At 42.8% G+C, this 14,438-nt stretch overlaps 1 protein-coding gene and 1 pseudogene across 5 annotated transcripts in view; both read right to left on the bottom strand.

The window, feature by feature from the left end:
• Nucleotides 1-260: 260 nt before the first annotated feature.
• LOC135514590 (coiled-coil domain-containing protein 43-like) lies at nucleotides 261-1,347 on the bottom strand (annotated as a pseudogene).
• Nucleotides 1,348-5,021: 3,674 nt separating this feature from the next.
• LOC135514656 (lissencephaly-1 homolog B) overlaps nucleotides 5,022-14,438 on the bottom strand; it is a 54,715-nt gene continuing 45,298 nt past the window's right edge. For all 5 annotated transcript variants that reach the window (XM_064938145.1, XM_064938143.1, XM_064938144.1 and 2 more), the window contains 5 exons: nucleotides 9,487-9,589; nucleotides 9,035-9,263; nucleotides 6,775-6,876; nucleotides 6,314-6,470; nucleotides 5,022-6,139 (listed from right to left, as the gene is read on the bottom strand). In XM_064938145.1, coding sequence (XP_064794217.1) covers nucleotides 6,066-6,139; nucleotides 6,314-6,470; nucleotides 6,775-6,876; nucleotides 9,035-9,263; nucleotides 9,487-9,589 — 665 coding nt within the window. In that variant the 3' untranslated portion in view covers nucleotides 5,022-6,065. The remainder of the gene's footprint in view (nucleotides 6,140-6,313; nucleotides 6,471-6,774; nucleotides 6,877-9,034; nucleotides 9,264-9,486; nucleotides 9,590-14,438) is intronic.

The raw sequence follows: 14,438 nt of genomic DNA, 5'->3' as shown, positions 1-14,438 counted from the left end.
CCGCCCTCCACGTTTCTACCCCTCCCTGTTACTACAGCCTGGGGTAAAAGACGGCAGGGTGAACGGTACTGTATGTAGAGGACATCAGAACCAAACAGAGGGGTTATACCGCCTGTGGCCTGCTGCCTGCACACACTACAGGCCAGACACCGTCGCTCCAAAAGTCCAACGTTTATTGCGTCTATGAATATGAAAGCGTTTGGGTCGCTTTTTGACGTTAAACTGCGTGGCATCAACGCCTGGCAGGACTCTGAAGTCCCTTAGAGATTCCGTCCGTGTGATCCACTCGGGACCGCTCTCCAGGGTTTAGCCCTTCCCCTGGCCCGCAGCGCATTAAAACATGTCGATGCGAATTGGCCAATGAGTGCACAGAACAACAAGGCATGGTGCCTGTCCACATGGGCACCCGCTCCGCCCGAGCGCGGCTCATTTACATGCGCTCCCTCGCGCCCGGACCTGTCAGTCACACAGAGGGGGGCGGGGCATCTGCTCGACAACATAAAGATGTCATCTTGTATTTGCAATAGTGCTAATCTGCTTTTAATGTCTATAGTGCTCCTATGGGATAGGCAAAAATAGACGTGTTTTTGTTCGGGAACAAAACATTTCACCTGACAGTGTCCCAAAGTGTCATTTGTTTTTCTTATCTTTTGTTTCCCTTTTTGTGTGCGTTTCTTTTCTTTGCCCTTCCTGTCCTGCTTGGCTAGTTTATCCTTTTCATTATGTATCTTGTCTGTTTCTTTCCTCTTCTGTAAGTCTTAGCCTGGTCCCTCTGCTGCTTCCTCCTGTTCAGAACCTCCTCCATGTTGGAGTTGTTTAACAGCAGCTATTGGCATATTGAGCCAGGATTGCTTCTTTAGTTTATTTCCTCTTTCTGGACTTCTGGTTCACCACAATCTGCGCCTGCTAATCTATTTGACTGGCAATGGTCAATGCGTCAATATCATATTTGTTCTTGGTTGCAGACTGAGCACCCCTCTCTACCCACATTCTGATGATCTCTTTGCAGACGCCTTCAAGTTTCTCGCCCTCCAAAAAAGCGAAGATAGCATTCCAAGCAGTGTCCTCCTTCTTTTCGTGACTCTCCTCCTAACCTAACATAGCAGGCGTACAAGAAAATGCTTGAGTGGAGTTCCCACATCCGGGTTTCAGCAAAAAAAAAAGGAAGCTAGGTTGAATTAGCTGTATCCCTGAAAACCCAGAATCATTTGCTTGTTAGCAACTCCGCTAAGACCACACTCCTACTTTTAAAATTTAAACTCCATACACCTGGTCAACTTCAAAGGAGCCTAGTCGTTCATTCAGCTACTTCTCCAACTCCTCGGTATCTGCTATGGACCCGGCCATCTTGGCCGTTCCACATCCTACCAGACCACTATGACCAACAGCAGAAAGCAGCACTAATGGATGTCACTGCCCATTTTATTTACTTTGTAAAAAATCAGATGGTCATTGTCTTGATGTTTAGGCATTTTTGTAGTTGTTGCCACTTGCAATACTACCTCAATGGCCAGCCATTCTCTCTCTCTCTCTCTACCATTTACTTTCTGTTTCTCTACCATTTACTTTCTATTTCTCTCTCCCTAACTCTTTTACGTTATGCCGCTCCCAGCAACTCTCTTTCACTCCTTCTTCTACTTCTCTCACCTCCCACACACTCACCCCTAATGTTGTCATTTTTGAGACTCGGGGGATGGCTCAGAGTTTCAACACAAGCGAGGGAACCAGTGTGTGTGTGTTGTTGGACATGCATGTGTGTGTCAATATGAGTTGTTGACTATGCATGTACAGTGTGTGTGTGTGTGTGTGTGTGGATGGATGTGCTGGTACTGTGTGTGTCCCTGCATGGTAACAGTCTGTGATTGGACAGAGCTCAGTGGAATACCCTCTGCTCTCATCATGGAGTCGGACTGTCTCAACCAATCATAACAACTGCTCAGAAGTGCGTAAGGGCTGCTCTAGCTTTACTGCACGCTCGTTCTCTCTTTCTCTCTCTCACACACACGCGTATGGATAAGCCATTTACCCTCCTCATTAACACTGAACCCAGACATTATCCCCTACCACCAATGTAGGTGTGAAAGAGTATGTGTGTAAGCGTTTGTGTGTGAGACTCAATGAGCACATTAGCCTCAGAAAATGCCACAAAATGCACACATACCAAAGCCATGCATGATTCACTATGATCAGTTCAGGGAGAAATATTCCACCTCCATGTTGATTACAGACAGAAAGGTGCTGATCAATCGATGAGTGCAGATATATTTATGGTTCAGCCATTTACCCTCAACACTGAACACCGACACTACTAAAGGGAGGGAAGAGAGCAATATAGCTGAGAGCAAGCAAGAAAGAGAATATAGAGACAGAAGGAAAATGCTACAGATTAATGAAAGAGCACAAGCGAATGAACTGGGGATAGACACAGACAGACACGTACACGCCAAATCTGTTGCTCACCGTTCGGACAAAATAACAATCAAATCAACTGATAAATACTGTACCAAATTAGCATGTGTATGACAACAAACCAGGACTATCTCTGGTATTAGTCTCACAATGTTGCGGGTGTGGAGAAAGAAGTTAGCTAGAGTTTCTGTTTCTGTGGTTCTCAGGAGAAACAGAGTTCAACTCAGGGCAACCTGGGTCTAGGTAGGTGTCTCTCCTCTAATTAGCCTCTTCACACTCCATCCTTCCTCTCATCCCCTTTCTATCTTCTCTCTATCCTTTATTTTAACTCTACCTCCATTACTCCGTTCTCTCCTCCCATTCCCCTTTTTGATATAAAATTGTAGGAAGAAAATAGTGTATTTGTATTTATTAAGGATCCCCATTAGCCAAGATGCCAAGGCAGCAGCTACTCTTCCATGTGTACGTGTTTGTAGAATGTGTCTTATCATATGTATGCGTGTCATTGCCTGTGAGTGTCTCTTCACAGTCGCCGCTGTTCCATAAGGTGTATTTGAATGTTTTTTAAAATCCGATTCTACTGCTCGCATCAGTTACCTGATGTGGAATAGAATAGTACTGTGTGCCTCCCATAGTCTGTTGTTGACTCAGGGATTGACAATCCACCTCTCTCTCTCTTTACAAAGGCTGCAAAAGGTGCTCATGCATTCACCGTCGTGGCAACTGTTGCCAAGATACGGTCCTCCGTGATACAGTAATAGCTCTGTGGGTGGGTGAGGGAGGGAGGGAGTGAGCAGGTGTGTTTGAGCAGTGAACGGTGCATTATTAATAAGGTGACCTGACAATTTGGACACACCCACTCATTCAAGGGTTTTTCTTAATTTGTACTATTTTCTACATTGCAGAATAATAGTGAAATCATCAAAACTATGAAATAACACATGGAATCACGTAGTAACCAAAAAAAGTGTTCAACAAATCAAAATATATTTTATATTTGAGATTCTTCAAAGTAGCCACCCTTTGCCTTGATGCCAGCCTTGTACAATCTTGGCATTTTCGCAAGCTTCATGAGGCATTTTAGGCCATCATTGTAAATAAGAATTTGTTTTTAACTGACTTGCGTAGTTAAAGGTGAAATAAATACAAATATTGAGGTTAACGTAATTAATTAGAATTAACGTGTGCCTTGTTCAAAGTGAATTTGTGGAATTTCTTGCCTTCTTAATGTGTTTGAGCCCATCAGAAGTGTTGTGACAAGGTAGGGGTGGTTTACAGAAGATAGCCCTATTTGGTAAAAGACCAAGTCCATATTATGGCAAGAACAGCTCAAATAAGAGAAATGACAGTTTCTTCAAAGTGCAGTCGCAAAAAATATCAAGCGCTATGATGAAACTGGCTCTCATGAGGACCGCCACCGGAAAGGAAGACCCAGAGTTACCTCTGCTGCAGAGGAGAAGTTCATTAGTTACCAGCCTCAGAAATCGACAATTAACTGCACCTCCGACTGGAGCCTAAAATACAGTAAAGGCGTCACAGAGTTTAAGTAAAAGACACATCTCAACATCAACTGTTCAGAGGAGGCTGCGTGAATCAGGCCTTCATGGTCAAATTGCTACAAAGTGGTGGTGTGATGGTGCTTTGCTAGTGACTCTTGTCAGTGATTTATTTAGAATTCAAGGCACACATAACCAGTATGGCTACGGTCATGGAAATTCACAGGAACACTCAAAGTCAATCTTAAATGAATGAATCCTTTATTGGTCAGTGCGCTGGAGAGGTTCCAATCAACTCAATGCAGCATGGTACATGTCAATCAGGAGCTCACTTTGGGCAAACCCAGCAGTTGTCTTATATACGGCTATACACAGACAAGTTATATATATATATATATATATATATATATGCATGATTTAGCATAATTCATTAATCATTACCGTTTTATTTCATAACATGTGACAGACCAATACCGCACAAGGCTTCTTCTCTCCAAGCCGAGACCTTGAAACAGGTATCTTTTGTTCTCGTTCTCAAAATAAGGTCTGGGTGTACTGTCAAATTCCAGATACTGATAAGTGAGGATTCGTTAAATCAGTCACTTGCATGAACACATCCATTGGTTATTATAACACAGAAATGACTTTTAAGAAAAGCACAAACATTGAAATTCCCATTACACTACCAAAGCATTCTGCAGCGATACGCCATCCCATCTGGTTTGCGCTGAGTGGGACTAAGGAAAAGCAGCCAACAAGTGCTCAGCATATGTGGGAACTCGTTCGAGACTGTTGGAAAAGCATTTCAGGTGAAGCTGGTTGAGAGAATGTCAAGAGTGTGCAAAGCTGTCATCAAGGCAAAGGGTGGCTACTTTGAAGAAACTAAAATATATTTTGATTTGTTTAACATGTTTTTGGGTACTACATGATTCCATGTATTATTTCATAGTTTTGATGTCTTCAATATTATTCTACAATGTAGAAAATAGTACAAATAAAGAAAAACACAAATGAGTAGGTGTCCAAACTTGACCAGTACTGTAGTTTGGCGTCCTGAAGCTGTGCAAAACTTGTAGAACATTGATTTAAAAAAATAAAAATAAAACAAGGCCAACGTTATATTTACAGATTTTTATTTTTTAATTATGGTGCAAACAATGACATCCAGATATATTGATACACAATTTTACTGTGCGTGTGTGTATGTGCATCTGTGTGAGTATGAGTGTATGTGTATATGAAAGAGAGAAATAGCGAGCGAGCGCACAGAACTTAGTGAGCATACTCCTATGAGTAGCTACTAGAAGCCAGTCGGTCAGTCAGAAAGAGAGGGAGTAAAAACAGAGGGAAAGAAGCCTTGCCTCCACACAATTCTCTACATCTGTATAAACAGACGACCACAGAGAGAGAGAGAGATAATGATAAGAGGTTATCCTATGTACACACGTACAGTACGCATTGCACGCACGCAGATGAACAAACGCACACACACTTTGTCACTTCAACTAAATGACTAAATGTTCATTTCTATTTTTTGTCCCCCGCTCTTCCCCCCACATCTTTTATTCTACTCCTTCTCCTCCCCACTTCATCCTCTCTTCCTTCTTTCACACTCCTCTCCTTCCCTCTCTCCCAGGTAGTGTCAGACTATAACAGCGGAGGCAAGATACTAAATAAAACTCTTAAAGGACATACGTGATTGGGTTGCGTGCACTCTGTCACAATTACCCAGCTACCACTGGGACAGAACACAAACCATTTACCCCCATGAGGACGTCATGACAACGGTATGCAAATTTACAGTATACAAGTTTTGGGTGAATTCACCATGCAAGGAATACTTTTCTCTTTTAGTGTGTGTGTGAGAGAGAATGTGTGTGTTAGTGTGTAACATTTATTAAGCGTACTCTATATCCAGAATAATTTACATAAAAGGACAATATTTATTTGAACAGGGCAGGGCGGAGAGCCTGGATAACCATGGTATGGAGTGCGAGAGGTGGGGCTTAGGTGAGTGTCAAAGAGACAGGGTAGGATAGGGGGGGAGGGGGGGTTATAGGGCTGCTGTTTGGGGGGGGATAAAGGAGGAGGCTGCTGTGAGTTTGTGGGAAAAGAGGTGGTTGTGGGGTAGAGAGGAGGATAGGGAGGTTGCAGGCAGACTCAGCGACACTCCCACACTTTGACTGTCTGATCAACACTGCCTGTTACCACGTATGGAGCAGTCCGGTGCATATCTGGAAGACAGAGATACAGATGTAAGAGACAATGGAAGATGGACTGGGTGGAGGCAGAACTGTGGAACTGGCAGAAGTGTGTTGGAGATTACACACAGAAACAGGTGGTTTTGAATAGACGTACAACAATGTGAGGGAATGCCCACAAACACGTGGATACAAACACACTCTTACCCAGAGAGGTAACAAAGTGTTCGTGGGCACACAGGGTCTTCATGCAGCGCTTATTCTTGTAGTCCCAGATCCTCAGAGTCTTATCATCAGCACAGCTCACTATGAACCTGCCTCCAGGGTGCACCAACACACCACGCACCCAGTTATCATGACCCACCTAGACGGAGGATAGAACATGTTACACACACTAGACCAGTGTTTCCCAACTCCAGTCGTAGAGTACCCCCAACAGTAGATGTTTTATTGTATCCCCAGACAAGCACACCCAATTCAACTTAATCATCAAACCCTTGACTTGAATGAGGTGTTTGTCTGGGGCTACAATGAAAATGTGTGCGGTCGGTGGTACTTGAGGACCGGCGTTGGGAAACACTGTACTAGACCAACCTGTGAAAAAAAAACACTGGAAACCAATCGGGTTACCTGAGGAGGAGGTAACACACACACACACTCACACTCACCAGAGTCATAAGGCACATGCCAGTGCTGATGTCCCACATCTTGATGGTCTTATCTCTAGAGCCAGAGAGAAGGAACGGACCAGACTTCCCATTCTTCTTACTCTACAGAGAGAGAAAGAGGGAGGGGGCGAGAGACAGGGGGGGGAGAGAATATGCTCATCATTTAAAAGCAAGTGTGTATGCACCGTTACATTGTTAACCTACAAAAGTACCCAAGGTTTTGAAATTAATATCTAGAAAATTACAGAGGGTTACAGAATGTTTTGACACCAGCTGCCCTTTTCATTTCTCCTGGTTAAAATCCTGCAATCTTGTGGCCTTGTGGTCTTAAACCACTGCCTCTGGATCACATTTACCGCTGTAGCATGGGTTTGAATCCAGCCCACTGCTATTGCACCAAAAATCATCGTTCTACTGTCTCTTCTCTATCCAATAAAGCATAAAATGCCAAAATATGCTATCTTATTGGTTGAGCTCTGGTACTATGTTCACTGGTTTTCAAAGACACCACCAGAGAGTCTTTAAATTCCAGGTTTCACAGACATCCTGGTTGGAGGCTTACGGATTTCCTGCTTATTCCTGCATGATTCTGGGAATCTTCCAACCAGGATTTCTGGTAAACCTGGGAATTTTGGTAGAGTTACAAAATCTTTGCAACCCTAACCAAATGTGACTCACCATCTGGATTTGGTCTTATGTAGCAACATTTCAAATAGTGTTTTTTACATTGGAAAGTAGAGACAAAATGGTACATCATACACTGAATTTTTGTGGAACAATGGGAAAGTAATTCTGCTATGAAAGTTGATAAACTTGTAAACTCACTTTTGAGAAAATGGTCCTTGAATATTTTGGTACCTACTTGAGAGCTCTTATTTGTCTAAACCCATTCAGCATCGTTCACACCCTCTTAAGCTTTAGCCCCACCCATCTCCTTGCGTTCAGAGCGCACACTTGAGGCTCTGGTCAATGATTTGTTTACCTCTGGATAACATGAAAACAGCCTAACCAGCTCCGCTGGCAACGATTTCATTATACTTTTTTTGCCGACGTTTACTGACACCGGCCATATTCAACGCGTGTTGTATCCTTTAGCTTAAGACACGTAGGTAAACAATGAACCTAGCTAGGTAAACAGCGTGTAAGATCACACACACACGTCACATAACGTTAGCTAACGAGCCAGCCAGCAAACGTTAGCTAGTTAAACAACAATGAACATAGTGCCAAATCATGCCGTTACTACCCTGCATGAATCTGCAGGGAGCTAACCAACCAGGTTCAATGTTAGCTAGCTAACATTAGCCTTTAACTAGCAAAGCAAACGGTTCTGGGATATGAATAGTGATACACATACTGTTAGCTATGGAGCCAGCCAGCTAACGTTAGCCAACTAGCTAATAGTACACTTTAGCTTGAAATTAAACCACTTTCTGTCAAAATTAGAAAATTAATATCTGAAAACGTAGCTAGCTAGACTATCTTACCTGTATACATCATCGTGCATGGACATGTCTCCCTGTCATGAAGACCATGCCACGGTTGACCTTAGTTTGATGATGTAATCCGGAGACCGGTGTTTCCTCCATCTCTTTAACTATCATACTCTAATTCCACTGATTTCAAAACTTGATCCTCCAGGAAGTGGAGAGCAACACTCATGCAGCTCCGCTACACAATACATTTAAAAAAGCTGCGTTCGACAGGATTACCAACACAGACTGACCAGCTCAGACCAATTCAAACTCCTCTCCTCTGCATGTCCAGCCCACTCATTATCTCAGTCAATAATGGCTAGTGGGAAGGTTGCTGGATTTTTCTGTGTGCTTAATCAACAAGGATTGTAATGTAACAATTATATTCGTGTTTACAGATGACATACAAGTTTGTTATTAAGGCACATGAAAGGGTACATGTTCAAGATGGTATTTCTGCCCAAAAAAGCATATTGATAAAAAATTAATTACATTCAAATGGCTCTCTAGTGAAGTCGATTCTTGCGACATACGTTAAGTTTCCTGAAACGGGTCACAAATAGGGTTACTGCAGTGTTTCCCAAACTCTTTGTTTTCTGCTCTAGCACTATACCGCTGATTCAAATAATGAAAGCACGATGATTAGTTGATTAGTTTGAATCAACTGTGTAGTGCTAGCTGAAAAACAAAATGTGCAACCCTTGGGGTCCCCAGGATAGAGTTTGGGAAACGCTGGGTTACTGAGTCAGGATTAGGGTTAGTGTGTGTACAGAGGTTCTCCTCACCTCCGAGCTGGTAGCCTCCAGGATGGTAGGGTGAGCGGTATCGGGGGCCCAGGCGATACACTCCACCACGTGTTCGTGCTCTCGCAGCTCAGCCTTACACTCCTTGGAGGTGGCCACCCACACACGCACCGTCTGGTCGTTGGAACAGCTGGCGATAAGAGAACCATCCTGGTTGGGCCGGACCATCCTCACCCACTCCCTGTGGCCTGTAAATGTCTTTACACAATACCTAGAGAAAGAAAACATTCAGAGTTATATACATACACTACTGTAGCAACACTCATCTACGAGACATTTTGCAACACCAGAATGTGTCTGCCACTGGATTAATAAAACATGAGATTAACTATTTCAGCACCTGATAAGTGAGAAGTAAAATCAAATGTATTTCAATCAAATGTATTTATAAAGCCCTTTTTACATCAGCCGATAAGTGTGTTTGTGTGTCTCACCCAGTGGCCACCTCCCACATTTTGATGGTCTTGTCTCTGGAGGCGGAGACTATGTGGTCTCCGTTGGGCATGATGGCTACAGACGACACGTTATGGTCATGACCTTAAACAGATGGAGGAGAGAGGGAAAGAGATATCAGTAAACCTAATACAAAAGAAACAGTTCCACTTTACAGTAATTACATAGTAGTAACCAAATATATAGAATAATTCTATTTATTTTTAGAAATATTTATTCAGGGTTTTCAGGTCATGTTTCATACATATACTTTGGTCATGTAGTGTAAGGACAAATGCTTGAACATTTAATTCCAATATCATGGGCATTAATATGGAGTTGGTCCCCCCTTTGCTGCTATAACAGCCTCTACTCTTCTGGGAAGGCTTTCCACTAGATGTTGAAACATTGCTGCGGGGACTTGCTTCCATTCAGCCACAAGAACCTGAGGTCCAGCACTGACGTCGGATGATTAGGCCTGGCTCGCAGTCTACGTTCCAATTCATCCCAAAGGTGTTCGATGGGGTTGAGGTCAGGTCTCTGTGCAGACCAGTCAAGTTCTTCCGATTTTCAACAAACCATTTCTCTTTGGACCTCACTTTGTTCACGGGGAATCATCATGCTGAAACAGAAAGTGCCTTCCCCAAACTGTTGCCACAAAGTTGGATGTCATTGTATTCTGTAGAATTCAAGGCACACTTAACCAGCATGATTACCACAGCATTCTGCAGCGATGCACCATCCGATCTGATTTGCACTTAGTGGGACTATCATTTATTTTTCAACAGGACAAATGACCCAAAACACACCGCCAGGCTGTGTAAGGGCTATTTCACCAATAAGGAGAGATTGATGGAGTGCTGCATCAGATGACCTGGCCTCCACAATCACCCAACCCAATTGAGATGGGTTGGGATGAGTTGGACCAAAGAGTGAAGGAAAAGCAGCCAGTGCTCAGCATATGTGGGAACTCCTTCAAGACGGTTGGAAAAGCATTCCTCATGAAGCCGGTTGAGAGAGTGTGCAAAGCTGTCATTAAGGCAAAGGGTGGCTACTTTGAAGAATCTAAAATATATTTTGATTTGTTTAACAATTTGTTTGATTCCATGTGTGCTATTTCATTGTGTTGATGTATTCACTATTATTCTATAATGCAGAAAACAGTAAAGAAACCCTGGAATGAGTAGGTGTGTCCCAAACTTTTGACTGGTACTGTATGTGCATGTATACAGTGGGGAGAACAAGTATTTGATACACTGCTGTAATTTTTATCATAGGTACACTTCAACTATGAGAGACGGAATCTAAAACAAAAATCCAGAAAATCACATTGTATGATTTTTAAGTATGACATAAGTATTTGATCACCTACCTACCAGTAAGAATTCCGGCTCTCACTGACCTGTTAGTTTTTCTTTAAGAATCCCTCCTGTTCTCCACTCATTACCTGTATTAACTACACCTGTTTGAACTCGTTACCTGTATAAAAGACACCTGTCCACACACTCAATCAAACAGACTCCAACCTCTCCACAATGGCAAAGACCAGAGAGCTGTGTAAGGACATCAGGGGTAAAATTGTAGACCTGGACAAGGCTGGGATGGGCTACAGGACAATAGGCAAGCAGCTTGGTGAGAAGGCAACAACTGTTGGCGCAATTATTAGAAAATGGAAGAAGTTCAATATGACGGTCAATCACCCTCGGTCTGGGGTTCCATGCAAGATCTCACCTTGTGGGGCATCAATGATCATGAGGAAGGTGAGGAATCAGCCCAGAACTACACGGCAGGACCTGGTCAATGACCTGAAGAGAGCTGGGACCACAGTCTCAAAGAAAACCATTAGTAACACACTACGCCGTCATGGATTAAAATCCTGCAGCGCACGCAAGGTCCCCCTCCTCAAGCCAGCGCATGTCCAGGCCCGTCTGAAGTTTGCCAATGACCATCTGGATGATCAAGAGGAGGAATGGGAGAAGGTCATGTGGTCTGATGAGACAAAAATATAACTTTTTGGTCTGAACTCCACTCCCAGTGTTTTGAGGAAGAAGAAGGATGAGTACAACTCCAAGAACACCATCCCAACCGTGAAGCATGGAGGTGGAAACATCATTCTTTGGGGATGCTTTTCTGCAAAGGGGACAGGACGACTGCACCGTATTGAGGGGAGGATGGATGAGGTCATGTATCGCAAGATCTTGGCCAACAATCTACTTCCCTCAGTAAGAGCTTTGAAGATGGGTCGTGGCTGGGTCTTCCAGCATGACAACGACCCGAAACACACAGCCAGGGCAACAAAGGAGTGGCTCCGTAAGAAGAATCTCAAGGTCCTGGAGTGGCATAGCCAGTCTCCAGACCTGAACCCAATAGAAAATCTTTGGAGGGAGCTGAAAGTCCGTATTGCTCAGCGACAGCCCCGAAACCTGAAGGATCTGGAGAAGGTCTGTATGGAGGAGTGGGCCAAAATCCCTGCTGCAGTGTGTGCACACCTGGTCAAGAACTACAGGAAACGTATGATCTCTGTAATTGCAAACAAAGGTTTCTGTACCAAATAATAAGTTCTGCTTTTCTGATGTATCAGATACTTATGTCATGCAATAAAATGCAAATTAATTACTTAAAAATCATTAAATGTGATTTTCTGGATCTTTGTTTTAGATTCCGTCTCTCACAGTTGAAGTGTACCTATGATAAAAATTAGACCTCTACATGCTTTGTTGGTAGGAAAACCTGCAAAATCGGCAGCGTATCAAATAATTGTTCTCCCCGCTGTATATAAATAATACATATTTCATGGTTTACAATTTCAGATAACTTTAGTTAGATACAATGCATTCGGAAAGTATTCAGACCCCTTGAATTTTTCAACATTCCTACGTTACTGCCCTATTCTGAAATGGGTTAAATACGTTTTTCCTGAATCTCCACACTACCCCATAATGACAAAGCCAAAACAGGTTTTTAAGAAACCTATAAAAAATATACCTTACGTAAATAAGTATTCAGACCCTTTGCTATGACGCTCAGGATGGTCTGAATACTTTTCAAATGCACTGTATCTTTAGATGGGTTATGTACATGTCAGGATTTGGACATTTTCACATTGTTAGAAGGCAGTGCTTCAGTCGTCCCAGGGACAGAAAGGCGTGCACCCCACCCTTTCATACATCGAACTCCAAATGAAAGGTTTGATGGGTCCCGAGGGCAAGGACCAAGAAGCACAGCTCAAAGATGTATGGACAGGTATGGTAACAGATTCTCAGCGGGACCAAGCCATCCACACATAATGGAGGCAAATTAAATATTTGAAAATAAATAAACTAAAGTCAAAAGTCGAAAGGAGGGTTTGGTCTTTGTAGGTCTACTGTGGAATGAAATACAATTGTTTTCCCTTTTTATAAATAACATATTTTTCCAGTTTTAAAAAGTCAATCAAATACTGCAGCCATTGACTGCAATGGAGGGTGGACCTTTTTCCACTCAAGAACTACAAGTATCTTATAGAAAAACCAACTGCACTGGCCTGGACACCATTATACCAGTAGGTGGTGGACCAACAAAAGGCCAGCAGGGGGCACAGTTATACACGGACTCCAAAAATTACAGACAATGTTGAGAAAACACTTCGCCAAAATAGGGATGGGCATTTGACAGTTTGTTTGGCCTGTTCAGTACATATATTCAAGTACTCGAATGAAAACAAATATAATATTTAGAACAGGCCCACATTGAAAAAAAGTGTGCGTATTTATCTATAGACCTATGCCAACAGTGCGCAACAAACACCTCATTTATCATAACCATTACAGATAACAAATCATGATTGCAACATTTCTCCAAATATACTGAACAAAAATATAAATGCAACACGTAAAGTGTTGGTCCCATGTTTCATGAGTTGAAATAAAAGGTCCCATAAATGTTCCATATGCACAAAAAAAGCTGATTTCGTTCCAATTTACATCCCTGTTAGTGAGCATTTCTCCTTTGGCAAGATAATCCATCCACCTGAAAGGTGTGGAATATCAAGAAGCTGATTTAACAGCATGAGCATTACACAGGTGCACCTTGTGCTATGGACAATAAAAGGCCGCAAAAATATGCACACAACACAATGCCACAGCTGTCTCAAGTTGAGGGAGCGTGCAATTGGCATGCTAACTGCAGGAATGGCCACCAGAGATGTTGCCAGATAATTATGTTGATTTCTCTGCCTCTAAAGTCGTTTTAGAGAATTTGGCAGCACGTCCAACCGGCCTCACAACCTCAGACCACGTGTAACCACACCAACCCAGGACCTCCAATCAGGCTTCTTCACCTTCGGAAGCATCCGAGACCAGCCACCCGGACAGCTGATGAAACTGTGGGTTTGCACAACTAAATAATTTCTAGAGGCACATTGTCATGCCATTCATCTGCCGCCATCAGATTTTTCAGCATAATAATGCACGGCCCCGTGTCAAGCTGAAAATGTCCCAGTTCTTCCATGGCCTTCATACTCACCAGACATGTTACCCATTGAGCATGTTTGGGATGCTCTGAATCAACATATACAACAGCGCATTCTAGTTCCCGCCAATATTCAACAACTTGGCACAGCCATTGAAGAGAGGGACAACATTCCGCAATCAACAGCCTGAGATGCGAAGTAGATGTGTCACACTGCATGAGGCAAATGGTGGTCACATCAGATAATGACTGGTTTTCTGATCCACGCCCCTACTTGTTTTGTTTTTCTTACAGTATCTGTGACCAGAGGTATATCTGTATTATCAGTCAGACCCTAATCTATGGATTTCACATAAGTAATTTATTTCAATTGACTGATTTATGTACAGTGGCAAGAAAAAGTATGTGAACCCTTTACCTGGATTTCTGCATAAATTGGTCATAAAATTTGATTGGATTATCATGTAGGTCATGTAGGTCACAACATTAGACAAACACAGTCTGC

Source organism: Oncorhynchus masou, chromosome 26 (assembly GCF_036934945.1).
Source record: "Oncorhynchus masou masou isolate Uvic2021 chromosome 26, UVic_Omas_1.1, whole genome shotgun sequence".
NCBI lineage: Eukaryota > Metazoa > Chordata > Actinopteri > Salmoniformes > Salmonidae > Oncorhynchus > Oncorhynchus masou.
The sequence above is the reverse complement of the archived record's forward strand: the minus strand, read 5'-3'. Positions and strand labels throughout refer to the sequence as shown.